Source organism: Equus caballus, chromosome 3 (genome assembly GCF_041296265.1).
Source record: "Equus caballus isolate H_3958 breed thoroughbred chromosome 3, TB-T2T, whole genome shotgun sequence".
NCBI lineage: Eukaryota > Metazoa > Chordata > Mammalia > Perissodactyla > Equidae > Equus > Equus caballus.
The window spans coordinates 22,480,484-22,497,814 of record NC_091686.1 but is presented as its reverse complement, the minus strand read 5'-3'; the positions used below and the strand labels follow the sequence as shown (position 1 = coordinate 22,497,814).

Below are 17,331 nucleotides of genomic sequence, written 5' to 3'. Positions count from 1 at the left end.
CTGCTGGCAATAATACGCGGTGCTCAAGGCAGTCAGAAAGGCCAGGGCAGCCAGCCTCCCCTTGGTGCCGAAAAGCGCGTTTCCCTGGCCCGGCGGGGATGCGCGCGCCCCCTGCGCCCCCAGCGCCCCCCGCGCCCCCCGGCTGCTCAGCCGCCGCCCCACCGCCCCCCGGGCCGATTCCCTGGGCGCGCGCGCCCCCTGCCGGCGGCCGGTCGCGGGCGCAGCCTCCGGACTGTATATAAAGGCAGCGTGGCGCGCAGGACCTGGCCGAGTGCGCGAGCGGAGCCGGCGCACGGGGACAGCACTGTGCCGCCGGAGGTCTCTGAGCGGCTCGCCATGGCTGGCCCGCAGCAGCAGCCCCCTTACCTGCACCTGGCCGAGCTGACGGCGTCCCAGTTCCTGGAAATCTGGAAGCACTTTGACGCAGACGGTCAGTAAAGCTCCCAACTTCTGTACCCATTCGCCCCCAGGGGACCTGCGGCGGAGGGGAAGGGCACATTGCTGATGCTGGTAGGCGTACGTTTGCCCCAGGGGGTGTGTTGGCCACAAAGCCTGCTGAGGTCGGGATCTCGAGTTTGGGAGACGTCCTGCTGCGCTGGTGACAACTGTCAGTAACTTTTCTTCCCTGACATAGACGACAGAGAGCCCACTGGCTTTTGCAGCCTCATTCTGGGCAAGTTGGAGCTTTCCCAGAGAGGAGGCCTGAGCCGGCAAGGCTCATGATTCCCCCTGCCATCTTACCTGCCCCGCCTTTCTCTTCAAGGTAATATCCTGCCTTCAGCTGCTGCAGCCACAGGTCTCAAAAACCCACTCCTTTCTTTCGTCAGGTTCCCCTTCTGTTGAATACCAGGTTAGCTGCTGCCACTGTGCTGGGGCCTGGGGAAAGCTGGGGGATCTTGTCAGGAAATCCTTGGCCTCCCCAGACCTGTTTGCTGGGAGTAGGGGTGGAGAGTGGCATCAGGGCCCTGCACACCCCTGCTTGGGCTTCCTTTGCCCATTTTCCATCCCCTGTGGGCATGCGGGTCCCACCCACAGCAGCAGCAGGTATGGTGGGGACTAGATTGGGGTACCAGCCTGACAGATTCCCTCATGGTGATCATCCTAGGTGCTTGGGTGACTCCATCTCTGGGTGGGAGGAGGCACGATCTTAAATGCCTCAGTGACCAACCCTCTGCTCTGTGTGGTCTTGACATTGACTCACTCAAAAATCGAGGGCTAGACTGAATGGCCTTTGGAGTTGGCTCCCAGAGCAAGGATTCCAAGAGTCTGTGATGGTCTGACACAGGCATAAAGAGAGAGCCCCCTTTAGAGGCTTCTGACAGAGCTGGAGACTTTTTTCTCCACCACTCCAAAACAAATGAAGTGATCTGATTTCCCTCTCTGAGGTCCTGGCCGGGGTGGGCATCGAGAATGTTCTGGTGTCTCAGACTGTTGGCGGGGTGTTGGCTCAGGGTGTTTCTCCTGGGATGGAGAGTGAGGGGGATGGGAACCAGAGGGAGGATCAGGTGGGGCTCACTCTCTTCTGACCTTCTCCCGTCCTCACTTCACTAGGGTGGCCGAGAAGGTGGCCAAGCAGAGTGCTTGGGGAGGCAGGGGTTAATGTCTGGGGACACTAATGAGTGAAGTTTTGTTCCCTTGGAACCAACTGAGAAAGCTGGGGGGGGGAGGGGGGTGGCGTGCAGAGGACTGGGCATGTGACACCTGAATTAGGACCGTGACCTGCCTGTGAATTAATGAAGGAGGTGGGTAGATTGTTGAATCTGTAAAATGGGGCTAAGGAGGGGTTGTATTTCCAATCCTGGCTCATGCCGTAAAACTCCCTTGGGGAAAAGGGCTGAAGAAGATTGCAGCTCTTAGTATTCCAGATGACATGCATATTCCCCAAGGATGCTCCTGCCAGTTTATCTGCACCAGAGACTTGCGTGATTCAAGGAAAGTTACCAAGTGGCCAAGGTTATACCACCGGCCTCCTGCCAGATGAGTCAGCTGTAAACAGGACTCAGTTCTACTTTCCCCCTGTTCTCATGGGGACAACCAATAGCACTCTCAATAATCATGCAAATCCTCACATTTATCTGAGACTTTGTACTTTTCAAAACACAGTCACACCTTGAGTCCTGCACTGTGAGGCTGCTGGGCAGATCCTGACTCTCCTTGGGCAGATGGAGAAACAGACACCAGGAGTGACTTCTCCGAGGTTGTGTAGCAAGGTAGCGGTGGGGCCAGTCACTAGCCAGCACCTGTTGCCCCTCTCTGGTTTCTGGCACCTGCTTTCCCTCCACTCCCCGCAGAAGAGCCCCCAACCCGGCTCAGAGGTGATGGGCAGTCCCTTTAATCCCAGAAAGGAGTCCTTGGCGGGGCTAGAGCAGAGCTAGGCTAGAACTAAACCTAAGAGTCTTTAAAGACACCCAAAGCCTTTGTACCTCTGGCTCCTTCCTGCTCCGATGTGAAAGGGGAGCTAAATATGTGCTTCTTGCTTCCTTGTCCACCAGGCATCCCATTGCCCTCTCTGGTCACAGCCTCTGGGAAATCCCAAGGAGGGAACATGGACCTAACAGAGAAGGAAAGCAAGAAGATTAAAATGCCAGAGATGACACAGGGATGATATAGGAGAATGAGGATACAGCTGAATTGGAATTCCATGAAGGGACCCAGAATTAGGCTTTGGGCGCCTTGCTCTGTACCTTCCCCACCCTTCCCCTCCCAAACCCCCAAAGGCTGCCGGGAGCTCACCATCTCTCCCCTGAGGCACTCTCTGCCCTATCTGGGTCTCCTTCTAACTAACTGGTGCTTCTGTTTTCATCTGGGTTTCTTCCCAACTCTAACAGTGCCCCTACCACTTGCAAACTTAAGGAGCCTTGGGAGGACTCCCCTTTGCAGCCCACTGCGTCCCTGGAGTGAGCTCGCTGGAGCCCAGAGTCACAGCCACCAGGGAGAGGGAGCCGCCGCCCCACCCCTCCTGGACTCCTGTAATAAACAGAGACCAGGAGATCATAGGAGAAGCTGGGTCTGGAGGAGAGTAGGGATGGGGGAGGGGGCTCTGACCCTAACTCAGCCCATTTCTTAACTGAGAGGAAGAGTGGTCCTCTTGGTGTCTGTGTCTGAAGAGTTAGGTTATTTTCAAAATTATTAGTAGCCTTGCAGTGGAGAAAGGAAGGAGCAGGTGTTTGGAGAGGGAGAAATTGGGACTCAGAGAGGCAAAGTTCTTTTCACAAGATCACACAGCAAAGTGGGAAGGTGGAGGACCCCAAATCCTGTCTCCTAGTCCCCAGTACCACCCCTGACTCTTCCCCAGTGGTCAGCCAAGGGTGGTGCGTTTGGGAGGGTTCCAATGTCATGCCTCAAAGGCAGAGGTGGGGAGGAGGCAGCCCAGCCCACCCTGTGAGCCGGGCAGGGGCTGGGCTCCTCCTTCCATGTTCTGAGTGACCCTCACAAGGCCTTCCATGTCTGAGTCCACTGTCCTATTGTTCCCTAGTCCCTTTTTTGTCAGGAACTATCTCACTGTGCAAAACCCAGGCAGCTGAGGGAATGCCCAGCTCAGAGCTCCCTCTGGCCTCTCCGTGGGGTTCTGACCACATGGGCCACCAGCTCCTCTTCTGCTGACAACCAGTAGGAGGGCCATGAGGACCGAGCTGTGGCTCAGAAGAGAAACACCCTAGCCTCGGCCAGCCCTTTGGAAGCAACTGACAGCGTAGGGGTAAGATGGGTCTCTCCCAGAGCCAGCGAATGTTCAAGGGACCAAGCAGGGAATCCACTCACTGCAAGAATCCATCCTACGTAGATATACTCATACATGTGCAAAAGGTTGTATGACCGAGGGGTCTATACCAAGTTCTTTGGAATACTGAAAATTTGGGGAAAAGATGTGCCTCGCTAGGGAACAGAAAAATAAATTGTGCTCATCTTTACAGTAGGATACTATGCAACCAAGGAGAACAGGGTGGAGCTTTTGTACTGACATGGGAAAACGCCAAAAATGTATTATCAGGATTTAAGAAAGTTGTACAGAACACTATTATAGTGTGGGCCCATTTTTATTATTAATGAAGCATGTATGCTGGAAAATGGTAGAATATAACGTAATAACAGTGGTTCTCTCTGCCGAGTGGATTAAGTAAAATTCAAAGACGTTTTCTTTTACTTTCTAAGTTAATTTCTACAGTGTTTGAAAATTTTACAAGAGCATGTGTTTTTCTTATGTAATCAGCAAGACAATGAAGATATAAAAAGAAAATAATTTTATGGATACCTCCCCCTCTTCCCAAAAGAGACATATATATCTATCTATCTACCTAGCTGCAGGTGTGGGAATGTGCCTAGACTCTTCTGGGTGTGTGTCTGCCTCCAGATGGTCTTGGGGATGCGGAGAGCCTCTCCCAGGGACTGAGCCTTGTTCCTCATCTGTGTGGGCCCCCAGGACTTTGCAAATTAGTGACAGGACCACAAAGAGCTGAGGAAGGCCCTGCCCTGCCTTCCCTCCTCTGTCATCCTACACCTGATGGTAGTAACAGAAGTGTCCTCCAAACTCACCCGGCACGGCGGACACAGAGCCCAGGCAGGCTCTCCCAGTGCTGGCTTCTGTCCCTGGTGTGGGGAGGAAGAGGAGAGCTAAGCGACAGCGCCTCTCAGAGGTGCGGAGAGGCCTGGGCGGCTTGCCCTGGGACACTAAATGAAGGCTCTCGGGATACCAGGAGGAAGACATACCCAAACAGGGTTACAAAATATCTGGTATATATTAAGTATTTACACAAATACTGCAGTGTTTACCATGCAACATAACTGTGCTATTCATAAGCTAATTACAGGGTTTATAAAAATGATTGCTTCTTGGCGCATTCAAGGCGGGGCGGTGGCGGGTCTGGTCCGGGGAGTCAAGGTCGGAGTTGTCTGAGGGAGGATGTCTTTCAACCCTGACGCTGCATCTCTGTGAGATCTTTCTCATTTGGGCATGATGTCAGGATTTGGGGGACTTTAGGAGCAGCCTCCTAGGACTGAGTTGCTCTACCCAGCCTCTGCTTTCACCCCCCAAATCCCCACTTGTTTCGCTGCCCGCGCCTTTGGCGTGGAGTGTCCACAGTGTGCCAGCCCTGCGCTGGGCACCCTCTGTGCGGATCTCATGCCCCAGCGCCCTGCCTCCTGGAGGGAGATTGCGCCAGCCAGTGGAGGCAGCTATGTCTGAGGAGAGCTGGGTTCCCCCGGGGAGGTGCCACGGGGACGTGTTTTCGCAAACAAGCCCTTCAGCCTGCCTCGCCCGGGCAGCCACCCGCCCCGCGATGGCACATCCCTGCCCTGCTGGCCTTGTTTATCCCCTCCAGACTTCAGGGGTTTCACTAGCTGAGCCCCTAGGGAGGGTTTCCAGGGCTCAGGAGACCCTCGGGGAAATCGCCTCCAGTACCCAGGGAGTTGGCATTAATAGAGCAGACGTGAGGCTCTCCAACACAGCGCCTCTCCCGTGCTGGCTCTGGCCGCCCTCCTGGCCAGTTGCATCATGCACCCGCCTTTGCCCAGCCAGTCCCATCTGCGGCCTCTGGCCCCCGCCCTCTCCCCCTCCTCTTTGGCTCTCTGCTGTCTCCCCTCCTCTCTCGCCCAATCTGCCCCATCCTTCTGGCCTCCCCCACGCCTGGGAATCGGCCCAGCATCGGGCTGCCAGCTGTCCACAGGTTCAGGGGACCCAGCCCAGCTCCAGAGCCACTGTTCCAGAAGCAGCACAACCTAGAAACACAGATTAAAAGTCGTGAATGCACACTCATCCAGTGGCTGTTTGCACTGGGTTTTTCCTCCCCAGGAACCACTGGGAGAAGTGTGTGCATGTGCATGTGTGTGTATGTATGTGTGTGTGCATATGGGTATGACTGACAAAGAGAGAAACCAAGACAAAGACAGATATGAACAGAGGTTGTCCCAGGGATGAATAGCAGGAAATCAGGCTAGTCCAGGCCCTCTGTTAGCTGAGTGACTGTATGTCCTTCCCCCTTGAACTCCTCTCTAACACGGGGTGGAGAGTGTCCGTCTGGCAGAGTACTGAACACCGGATGGGGCGGGGAATGGAAAGCTCTTGGTAAATGGTGTGCACCATGCAAAGTAATATTAACCTTGGGGCAGAGCCTGAAGATGCCAATTTCCTGCCTTAAAGGGTGGCATTTGACTTTCCCAGAGGGTGCTCAGACTAGAGGGTAGAGCGCTGTTTGCTTTGCCATAAACTGGAACTCCGGACAGACAGCCAAGTGACCTGGCCTCACGAACACTTTCTTGTGCACCTTAAAGGAAGTCTGAACCTGCGTCACTCCGCTCCTGGATTCTCGCTAACACTTACACCTGAAATTTACACAACGTTATAGGTCAATAGGACCACAATAAAATAGTTTAAAAAACAAACAAACAAACACAGCTTTCTGGCCTCACTCCCAAAGACTCTGATTCAGTAGGACTAGTGTGCGGCTGGGGGATTGGCATTTCCAGCAGCCTCCCGGGCGCTGCAGCTGCTGCTTCAGACCACGCTTTGAGCAGTGCTGGTCTAGGCTCCTCTAGTCTTTAGAGGGGCTGTCACTTGTTAAGATGAGACCCAGATCTACCATCTCAGGGCTCACGCCAGCCCCCCACCTCAACCTGGAATGGAAAGCCAAAGCCGTGTGGTTTCTAAGAAGAAGATGCTAACCTTGCTAGCTTCAAAGATAAGTGTCTTTGAGCCATTTCTGGCTTTTATTTTTAATCAACTTTTTTTTTTTTAAATCTAATAGACTTTTTCAGAATGGTTTTAGGTTTACAGAAAATTGAGCAGAAGTGTGTTCCCATATACCCCTCTCCCTCACTCAGCTTCCCCTATTATTAGCATCTGGTGTGAGTGTGGTGCATTTGTTACAACTGACGAACCAGTGGTGATACATTCTTATTAACTAAAGTTCATAATTGGCATTGGGGTTCACTCTTTTTTTTTTTTTGAGGAAGATTAGCCCTGAGCTAACTACTGCCAATCCTCCTCTTTTTGCTGAGGAAGACTGGCCCTGAGCTAACATCCATGCCCATCTTCCTCTACTTTATACGTGGGACGCCTACCACAGCATGGCTTTTGCCAAGCGGTGCCATGTCCGCACCTGGGATCTGAACCGGCAAACCCTGGGCCGCCGAGAAGCAGAACGTGCAAACTTAACCCCTGCGCCACCGGGCCGGCCCCCGGGTTCACTCTTGGTGTAGCACAGTTCCGTGGTTTTAACAAATGCATAGTGTCATATCTCCATCATTACAGTAGCATACAGAATAGTTCCCCCACCCTAAACATACCCTGTGCTCCTTTCTCCCCCAACCCCCACCCCTGGCAACCATTGACAAAAAATAGGAAATAGACGAAGATTTGTAATCCATAGGATTGGGTGTTAATTTTAGACTTTCTAAATCCTTTCCTCCTTCGTCCCTTTCTTCACACCTTTGGATCTGAGCCCCTAAGAGTTTCTCCACTAGAGAACATTCTAAAGGAGTGGTTCTCAAATGTCTATGTTCCTACATTGTTAAAATGCAGATTCTGGTTCAGCAGGTGTGGGCTGCGGCCTGGGATGCTGCATTTCTACAAGCTCCCGGGTGATTCCAACGCTACTGTTCCACAGACCACACTTTGAACAGCAGGCCCACGTTCACAGACTGACTAAATTAGAACCTCCATTTAATAAGCTCCCCAGGTAATTGCTGCCCACCTTAAAATTGAAGACATGCTGCTCTAAAGATGTTCTTATCGCTGACTGTACGTTAGAATCCCCTGGAGAGCTTTGAAAATATGCCCACAAGAATTCCCCGCCCTGTCAATTAAATCAAAAGTGCTGAGGGTGAGGCCCAAGCAGTGGTGTTGTTTTAAAAGCTCCCCAGGTGACCCTAATACGCAGCCTGGGCTGCGAACTGGTGCTCCAAAGATAGCAGTCCTGCTGGAACTCTGGGCCGAAGGGTTTTCACCTATGGAATTGTTCAGAAGACCTTAGGAGCACAGAGTATAAAAATGATGCTTTCCATTTATGTGAGATTTTACATTTTCCAGAACGCTTTTGCAGCATTACTAGGTACGGCTGTCACAATGGCTCTATGAAGTAGAAAGGGCATAAACAGTTATACTCATTTTAGAGATAAAGAAATTGAGGTTCAGAGAGATTGACTTGTTCAACGTCGCATGGACAGTCACAGAGCTGGTGGTAGAATTATACCTCTTACTCAGGTTCCTCTTACCTGGTCAACTTTTAGAAAATCTGTGCACACAAATCTCAGGGCCCCTTACAACTGTGGGGCAGAGCATCTTTTGGTCAAGGCTTTCCAAGTGTCTGTGATCAGTTTAATTGTAAAGAAGTGTTGTCTCACTTTAAATTTGGGGAGAGCAAGGCACAGTGGTGGTGAAGAATGGCAGTGAGAGAGAATAAGGAAGGATGCAGGGTCCTTGGCTCCCACCCAGCCCCCTCTCCCTAATGTTCACTGGGTGTGGTTTGATAAGGAGGTAAGGAGTGATGGTTGCCATGGTAACCACATCTTCACTGATGCTCATCCACGTGAGATTTGCTTGGCGGCCAGTCACCCCACCTCCCTGTATGAGGGTCATGGAAACAGCTCTGTCCATGCTGAAGTCCTCCCTCAAAGGATGTCAGCCAACCTGTCCTCTACCCCAGCCAGGGACAATAGATGCATCCTGGGTGATGGATGGGGAGTAGCTCAGAGGGAAACCAAGTAGCCAAGGCCTTTCCCCCAGTGATGGAGGATGCCCCTTCTGGGCCCCGTAGCCCCTGCCTGCCTACCTGATCTTTGCTCCTGACCCTCTGCCTTCAGCTGGTTGGTTTCAGCCATTCTTGTCTGGCTGCCTCACCCCAGGAGACCATCGAATGCTCTTGAGGAACAGGCTCACGTCTAGGACTTGGCTATTGCTCCCTCAGCTCCAGGTACAAAGTTGAACTGTTGTTCAGTTAAAAAAATAAAGACTTGTCAAATTGAACCACTTGTCTGTCCCTTTGTTGGGGCAGGGGACAGAGAGGGAGGTGGTGTTGGAATTCCTAGCATGGCAGGCTCGAGGACACGCCACTGCCTAGCACCCAGCCAGCACAAAGCAGATGCTCAGTAAATGCTGAGTGAATGAATGGAGCCTAGATCAGGAATTAGGACTCCCCAGTTCTGGTCCTGCCTCGCTGTGTGATCCTGAGCAAGTTGCTTACCTTCTCTGTGCCTCAGTTTCTTCTGTCACAAGGAGAGAATTCTACTGTGCAATGTTGTGATCCTGTGTGTCTGAAAGGATTGTGACCACTTGGAGGACAGGAGCTAGCTCTTATGCATCGTCATATCTCCCACGGCAACCCACATGGGGCCTTACACATAGTGAGGCCTCAAATTATCTGCCAAAGAAAAGAAAGAAGGTGAAAGTGCTTTGAAAAATTAAAAGTGTTATATTTGTGAGGAGGTATTGATGTTTGGAAGTATCCACACTTTCCTGCTGGGCAAGGCATTGGCTGATGGTCTGGTTCTTGAGGTTGTTAAACCACCTTGAACCTTTCTAGAACAAGGTGAAGTAAAAATAAATACATTTATTCTTTGTAAGTTTCAGAGAAACCCCGAGGAAAAGGTGGGTCCCATAGGTCTGCCCTTTTCTACTTTTCCTCTTTCGGTTCAGATTGCTCGATGGGGCTTGGCTCCATGCTGGCCTTGCCTGCTTTGCCCTCCCTCTGCATCTCCAAACCATCCCAGCCTGAAGCAAGCAGCCCAAGGCCAACATGTTCCCTGGTGTGGGCAGCAGGCAGAAACACCCACCGTGGTGGTAATGACCGCTGGCATTTTTGAGGCTCACTACGGGCCAGCGCTTTATGTGTGTTATCATCGCTGCATTTAATCTTCACTGCAGCTGTATGAAGAAGACATTATCATTATCCCCATTTTATAGGCGAAGAAACTGAAGTTCAGACAGGTGACATCCCAGAGCGAATCCGTGAGTGTGATAAAGGCAGGGGAAGAACCAGGTGTTGCTGCCCCGACAAGAAGGGCCAGTAATCTGCCGACACCCTGCACTGCAGTGAAGGAGCTGGAGAAGAAATGGCAGGGCAGCCCCGTGCAAAGCAGGCCCAACAGTAATGGTTAGGGGGGACTGTCTTCAGAGCTGAGTGGCAGCTGTTCTTTGAAACACATCCTGCTGCGCTGTCGGGCTGGCCGCCCAAGTTCATTGCAGCCGCCTCCTGATACAGTCACGAAACAGACACACACGCACTCATCACGTGTCAGCCCAGGCCTGGCTCGGGGCCCACCTCTGAGCCTCCGCTTCATGGAATCCCAATGCGTGCTCACAGTACGAGCTCCAAGTCCCCGCTCCAACCCCAGCCTCGGGCTTCCGGAAGCTGCACCTGGGCCCAGAGCTGAGCTCAGCCTCCTGCCTAAGAAATGGCAGAATAGCCAGATACCGCAAGGAGTGACCAGGGAGAGAAAAATCACTCGTTTCTTCAGCTAGGGGGTAAGATCAACTACATGACTGCCTTTTGGCCTGGAAACCTCTTCCCACCAGCACCCGCCAACTCCACCTAGCCTTGCAAGCCCTTAGGCACACACTGTGAAACTCCAACTCTCCCAAGAAGCTTTGCAGAACATCCTAGGAGAAATTTGACCACTCTAGCTTAGGGCCAAAAAAAAGATCTCAAGTCTTGCCCCTATTACAAGCACATCTTTTGCTTGCAGACGAGAATACCTAGTAATTTATCTCAAGTGATTCTCTTCATACAGTATTTATTGTGGCATCTTCTCCACGAGAGGGCACCTCTAAGGTTATTTATTCGGAATCTAAATTCTTAGGGGGAGAGGCTGGGACTCACACATACCCTGCCCTCACACCCCCTCAGCCCCCCAGGGCCAGGGTAAATACTTCTTTTTTATTTTCTTTGTTTAGTTTGTAATTCCGTTTGCCCTCGAAGCAAGCCACGGTCTCCCCTTCCTGTTCAAGTTGAAGGTTGTCTGTGGGAACCTTGCTCAATGCTTTAGATCAGATTTAGAACCTCACTTTAGGCCAGTGGTTTCCAAACCCTGCTTGTACATGGAAATCACCTGGGGAGCTTTAAAAATAAATCACGATGCTTAGTTCACACCCCAAACCAATTACGTCAGAATGTCTGGGCGTGGGAGCCAGACATCCATATTTTTTAAAGATCCCAGGATGGTCTGGTTTGCCGCAGTGTGGGGAGCCTTGCCTGAGGCCTGTCTGACCTCCCCCCCCACAAATGCCTCCTCCCGCCACAGCAGAGACCAGTGACTGTCGCGGTGGACTCAGTTCAGCCTGGTCTCTAGGCCAGCTGGGTTCAAGGGTTGAGAACCTCAAGGACCTCTCACTTTTCATGTTATCTTGCAAGTTTGGCATTGCCTTTGGGCTCTGGTCCTATAACTGCACTTTTCACCCAGGTTCATTCCCATCTTAGAGGCAGGTTTGTTGAATTGAACTCAAATTATAGCAACATTTACGGTGCACTTGTAATGGGCTGGGTTTTACGTACAAAATCCCCGTTTAATTAAAGTAACCCATTTTGCAGATGAGACGGGTTAAATAACTTTCCCAAAGTCGTTCAGTGGGTGACTGCAGCAGAACCAGGGTTTGTCTGCCTCCACCGACCTCAGAGTCCCGCCTTCGTTACCGTGTCGTGGGTTGCCTCCCCTGTGCTTCGTCCCTGTGACCCACTCTCTCGGGTGCCCCACCCGTGGGATAGATGCCCTGCCCTCCTCTTTCCACCCCTCCCTTCCGTGTCAGTTTCTTGGAGCTGCCGTGACAAACTACCAGATACTGGGTGGGCTTAAAACAACAGAAATTTATTCTCTCACAGTTCTGGAGGCCGGAAGGCCAAGGTGTCGGCAGGATTGGTTCCAGGCTCTGAGGGGCAACGTGTTCCGTGTCTTCGTCCTGGCTCCTAGTGGTTGCCAGCAATCCATGGCGCTCCTTAGCTTGGAGATGCGTCACTCCAATCTCTGCCTCTGTCTTCACATGGCCTTCTTCCCTGTGTATCTCTCTGTGTCTTCACATGGCCTTCTTATAAGGACACCAGTCGTTGGATTTAGGGCCCACCCTAATCTAGTGTGACCTCATCTTAACTAATTACATCTGCAAAGACCCTATTTCCAAATAAGGTCACATTCTGAGGTTCTAGGTGAACGTGGATTTTGGGGGGACATTCTTCAACTCAGTGCACCCTCCTACGCCAGACCCCCAAGTTCTGCCTCTGACCCCATTCACCTGTTGACCAGGGTCTGCCACCTGCTGACAAGCCTTGATGCTGATGACCTGTTGTCCCCTGTCAGATCCCCAGCTCCCACTGCTCGCCCAGCTGGCGAAGGACAGCTCCCAGCTCCTGCCCACCTCTGCCAGCATGGCCCAGATGCTGGTCCCTGCCAGTGTTCTCTGACTACCACATGTATACCCCAAAGACACACCGTTATTGACCTCGGATCTCTACAGTTGCAAATGCCCTGAGGGCAGGACCTACATCCCTAACAGTCCAGGGCTGGCCCTGACACCTGCTTGTTGACCAGTGAGGAGAAGGTGTTCTCCATGGAGCGCCTGACTCCCTGCCCCCCACCATCCATCTTACTATTTAGCTCTGAGGTTAATTACTTTTTTTTCTTTGCTATCTTTGCAGGAAATGGGTATATTGAAGGTAAAGAGCTAGAAAACTTTTTCCAAGAGCTGGAGAAGGCAAGAAAAGGCTCTGGCATGGTAAGCCTGGACCTCTCTCCCAATTATTTGGGATTTTCTGTCATCCTGACCATAACTTTGAGCATTGTCTATCCCAGGTTATACAACCCATCAGTGGGCCTGACATCTCCGGTCTTGACACTTGGTTTTTCTTTTATTTGTAAGGATTTTTAAAAATTGAAAAAGAGTCCCTGACCTCGATATCTTTGGGTGCTTGGGTGGGTGTTCATGAACAGACACCAGGGATTGATGAACCCCCCAAAACTGCAAAGCTTTGTGTCTGTGGATGTGTGTATAAAAAGTATTTTTTCCTAGGGAAGAGTCCACAGCCTATCTTAGATGCTCCAAGGGGTCGTGACTCAACACTGGGTGCCTAGGGGGTTTCAAGTGACTTTATTCTGGACCAGAGTTTCTTAGCCTCAGAACTGTTGACATTTGGGCCTGGATAATTCTTTGTTGCGGGGAACTGTCCTGTGCATCGTAGGGTGATTAGCAGCATCTCTGGCCTCTACCCGTGAGATGCCAGCAGCACCCCTCCAAGTTGTGACAATCAAAAATGTCTCCAGACATTGCCACATGTCCCCTGTGGGGGCTACAGAATCATCCCCAATAGAGAACCACTGTTCTAGACCAACAAAGGCTGGAATCCTCAGGAAGGACCTAAAGGAAAATGGAGGATTGCTCCAAACCAGTATCTGAACCGGGTGGTGCTGGCTGGCCTTATGTGTGGAGGTGTCAGACTGCCCTTCTTAACCTGCTTGAAGTGACTCCAGATCATGTCCCAGCTCCTTAACGGCATGGACGTTGTTTGCCCTGGTGCCAGCTTGGGACCACTGAATTCACTAAAGCCTTTTGGAAGAGCGTCTGAAACACTGAAATGCTAAGGTGGTAGGAGGTAGCCTGATATGATTCCATGTCTGGTTCTCGAATATACAGAGTCAGACCCGCTCCCTCCCCCCACCTCTCCCGGGCCATTTGGGGGTCTCTCTACTCTCCCCTCCTGTGTGTCTATTGGCCAATCCACTTCTTATTAGCAAGTCTTCATGGAGCGGTTGGGAAGATGAGTCACAGATCCTCTGGCCAGCTCCTGGTTCAGAGCTCGGCAGAGTGCCCCAGTGAGGAGGATGTCCAGGCAATGGTCTTAAGCGATGGAGGTGATTCATGGCTTTGTTTATCAACAGTTCCCCCATCACCTCTCATTACTAGGGTAATGAAGCCTGGATCACAGAAAACACAGGCTTCACAACTGATTCTGGGATCATGCGGTAGGTGGAAGAATGTGTTTTTATGAAGTGCTTCAAATCTGAAATCCTTCTCTTAGTCATTCCCTTCCTCAGATAGCATCAGGGGTGATTTTCAAGTCTGTCAACAACCGTCTCTACTGACATCATCCCCGACTGGTTCTCAGAGCAGCTGTTATATAATGGAAAGAATATTGGCCTTGGAAGCAAGAGCCATGAGTTCAAATTCTGGCGACACTAACTGGTGACCTCGGGAGAAGTCACTTCATCTTGGCCTCCATTTGTGTGTAAAATGGAGAGGCTACTGACCTCAGCGGGACTGTCGTAAAAATTATATAGGATGACCACATTTGTGATAAGAGCCAGGATCGTTCCATGCACATTTGTAAATGTAAAGCAATAGATACTGATAAATAAATAAATATTGATAAATTGAGACCAGTTCCAAAGGTAAAAAACAATAGAAGGGATTCAGAAAAAAACCCTAAGAGTTGGTAGACTTCTCCTCGGCCCAATCCTAGGAAACACACAACCCACCCCAAATTTCAAGTTCTTGGTCCTTCTAGTAGTCACAGTCATCTAGGGGACTATCCAAATTACCCCTCGGCTATATGAAGACTTTCTCTTGACATTCTTCCCGGCAAAAAATCAGAGTGAAAAATATGTGGAATTGCCGGTCAGTCTTTAAAGAGGAAAATGAGCGTTCACCTTACGATGGTGGACTGCTTAGAACCTATTGGGGGCCACTGGAATAAGTGGGACTTTATTAAAAGCTGCCTCAGTAAACTGATGGGGCCACAGTCCTCACATCTGAGTGATGGGAGTAAGTCCTCGCCCTTCTGAGAGAGCTGTGGTTTAATCCATCTCAAAGGCAGAGGGGCATGTTTAATTACATGGCACAGAGCATGTCCACTTGTCCTGTTCCCCTTTGAAAATTATGTGACTGAGCCTCAAAGAAGAGACCGTTTGGATTTGGAGGGATCCTGAAAAGGAAAAGGGTGCTGCCCTGATCTCTCAGGGGATTGGCTCAGCCTGGTTCTGTGCCTGCAGATTTAGGCTGCGAAATGATTCCCAGCACTGCTGCACCGAGCGGGCGGAAAAGCCTCGGTTCACATGGGACCCAGCAGGAAGTCAGCCCCTTTTGTCTTTCCCTAGATGTCAAAGAGTGACAACTTTGGGGAGAAGATGAAGGAGTTCATGCAGAAGTATGACAAGAACTCAGATGGGAAAATTGAGATGGCAGAGGTGAGTCCTGTTGCCCTGGCTCAGAGCTGCATGGGAAGGGCCATCTGTTGCCTGTGCCTCTCCATGCACAGGTGTCCTAGGGGTCTACATGAGGCACTGGTCTTGAAGTCCCCCACCCCACCCCTAGACCTAGGCTGACCAAAGAGTAGAGATGGGGCTTTTTCTGTGTCTCACAAGGAAGGAGGAAGCACTAACAACCGCCCTAAGACAAAGATGACATCTCAATTGCTCAACACATAAATATATAAATATTTATGTGTATACTGATAGATATATGTATACTTATATATAATTTATATATACTTATAACTATATATAAATATAAAATATTTACATATAAATGTAAATAATTTATAGTTATAGCATTATAATTTATGTGTGTATATATACACACATGTATTCATATACGCATAGATATATACAGATTGTTAAAAGATAAACTGAGGCATATTTAACAACTTTTAAGTATATTTGAGCAAAAGTCTATTCCAATGGGGCAGTGCCAAACCGGAAGTGGTTAGGAACGCTCCACTGACAGAAGCTCAGGGAAAGACTTTGATAGAGAAGAGGCGGAAGCAAAGCAAGGATATGATTTGATGGCTGTAGCTTAAGTGGTTGCATTATTTGGGAAAGCCTAGTTGGCTGTTTTGGCTGTTGGTTTAGATTTTGGTTTGCTTACATGAGCCACTAAGGCATGAAGGCCACCTCAGTCTATTGGCGTTCTTATTTAATTTAACAATTTATATATACATGCCTACACACATATGCTCATATAGACACATACACTTATGCACATGTGTGCAGGCCTAACTAAATAGCTCTGACAATCAGCTGGCAACCCGTGGTCAAGGGGTCAAGAATAATGATGGTGGCCCACACTGAGGGCGTAGTCCCCCGCCCCTGGGGAAGCAGAGACATACAGAAATTCCAGTGGATGGGATTTATTGAGGGAGAGCGCTCAAGAGAAGGGGAGAGAGGGCAGCAGGAAAGGGCAGAGGAAGGAGCTAAGCGCATGGTCTCAGCTGGAGCCTAGTCTTGCCTGATCTCATGGGGAGCTCTGGAGTGTGGATTGTGCCGCAGAGTTGGTCCCCCCTTGAGGCAGGCAGGGGATGGTCCTTTGTACCCCTGTATCAGTCAGTCCTTGGATGCAGGCTGCCCCCTGCAGGTTGGGTGGGGGTGGGGAAGCTGGGTGGGGCAGCCCTAATTTGGTGAAGGGCAGTTCTCCTGTAGGGGACAGCTATGAGCCATTGGCAGTCACCCTTCACAGCAGCTGAGGGATGGCCCACCAGCCTAGTTAAAGGGGATCTGGGACAGGCACCAACAGCAGCCACTGTAGATGCCTAAACTGTAAGTCTCAGAACATCCTGACCCAAATGGGCTTAAACCAGGGGTCGACAGACTTTTTCTACAGAGATCCAGATTCTAGTAAACGTTTTAGGGTTTACATGCCATACAGGCTGTATCACAACTCTTCAATTCTGCCTTTGTGGCACAAAAGCAGCCGCAGGCAATATGTAAATGAATGGGCGTGGTCCTGTTCCAATACAAGTTTATTTATAGAAACAGGCATTGGGCCAGATCTGGCCATAGTTGACCGACTCCTGGTTTAAACGACGAGAGGCTCCTAATGAGAATGGCCATGGGCAAGGTTGACTCCAGGTGAAGGAGGCCAGGCGTCCAGCTCCACTTCTCTGTAGTTCTCTTGGTTCTGTTCTCTGCTCCCAAAACAGCTTGATCCTCAGGCTGGTAGCAAGCTGGCTGCAGCCGTTCCAGGCATCACAGCCAGATACAACCAAGCAGATGCAGAAAGAGCTAATCTGATCAGGTTCCTCATAAGAACAAGGAAACCTTTCCCAGAAGTAGACCTCCTCTCACATTTCATTGGCCAAGACTAGGTCACCTGCCTACCCATAAGCCAATCACTGGCAAGAGAAATAGGATTAGCATGTTTAGCTGAGGCTAATCAGGATTTGCCTGTGACCAAGGATGCTGGAAGCAGAAGAAGGGGGAACGCCAGTTGGGAGGGCAGCCGGCCGTGTTGGCTCCACAAGGGTACTTGCATTTTTGAAGTCAGATTTGTTGAGGTATAATTTATATACAATAAACTGCATCAATTTGAAGTGGAAAGTTCCATGAGTTTAGACAGTTGCATACAGCCATGTAATCACCACCACA

General features: G+C 50.6%; 1 protein-coding gene across 1 annotated transcript in view; it reads left to right on the top strand.

Moving 5' to 3' along the window:
• The first annotated feature begins 212 nt into the window (after nt 1-212).
• The window catches only part of CALB2 (calbindin 2), a 29,420-nt gene continuing 12,301 nt past the window's right edge, over nt 213-17,331 (top strand). Inside the window, exons 1-3 of the mRNA XM_001500692.5 lie at nt 213-430; nt 12,615-12,691; nt 15,067-15,156. Coding sequence (XP_001500742.1) covers nt 337-430; nt 12,615-12,691; nt 15,067-15,156 — 261 coding nt within the window. The 5' untranslated portion in view covers nt 213-336. The remainder of the gene's footprint in view (nt 431-12,614; nt 12,692-15,066; nt 15,157-17,331) is intronic.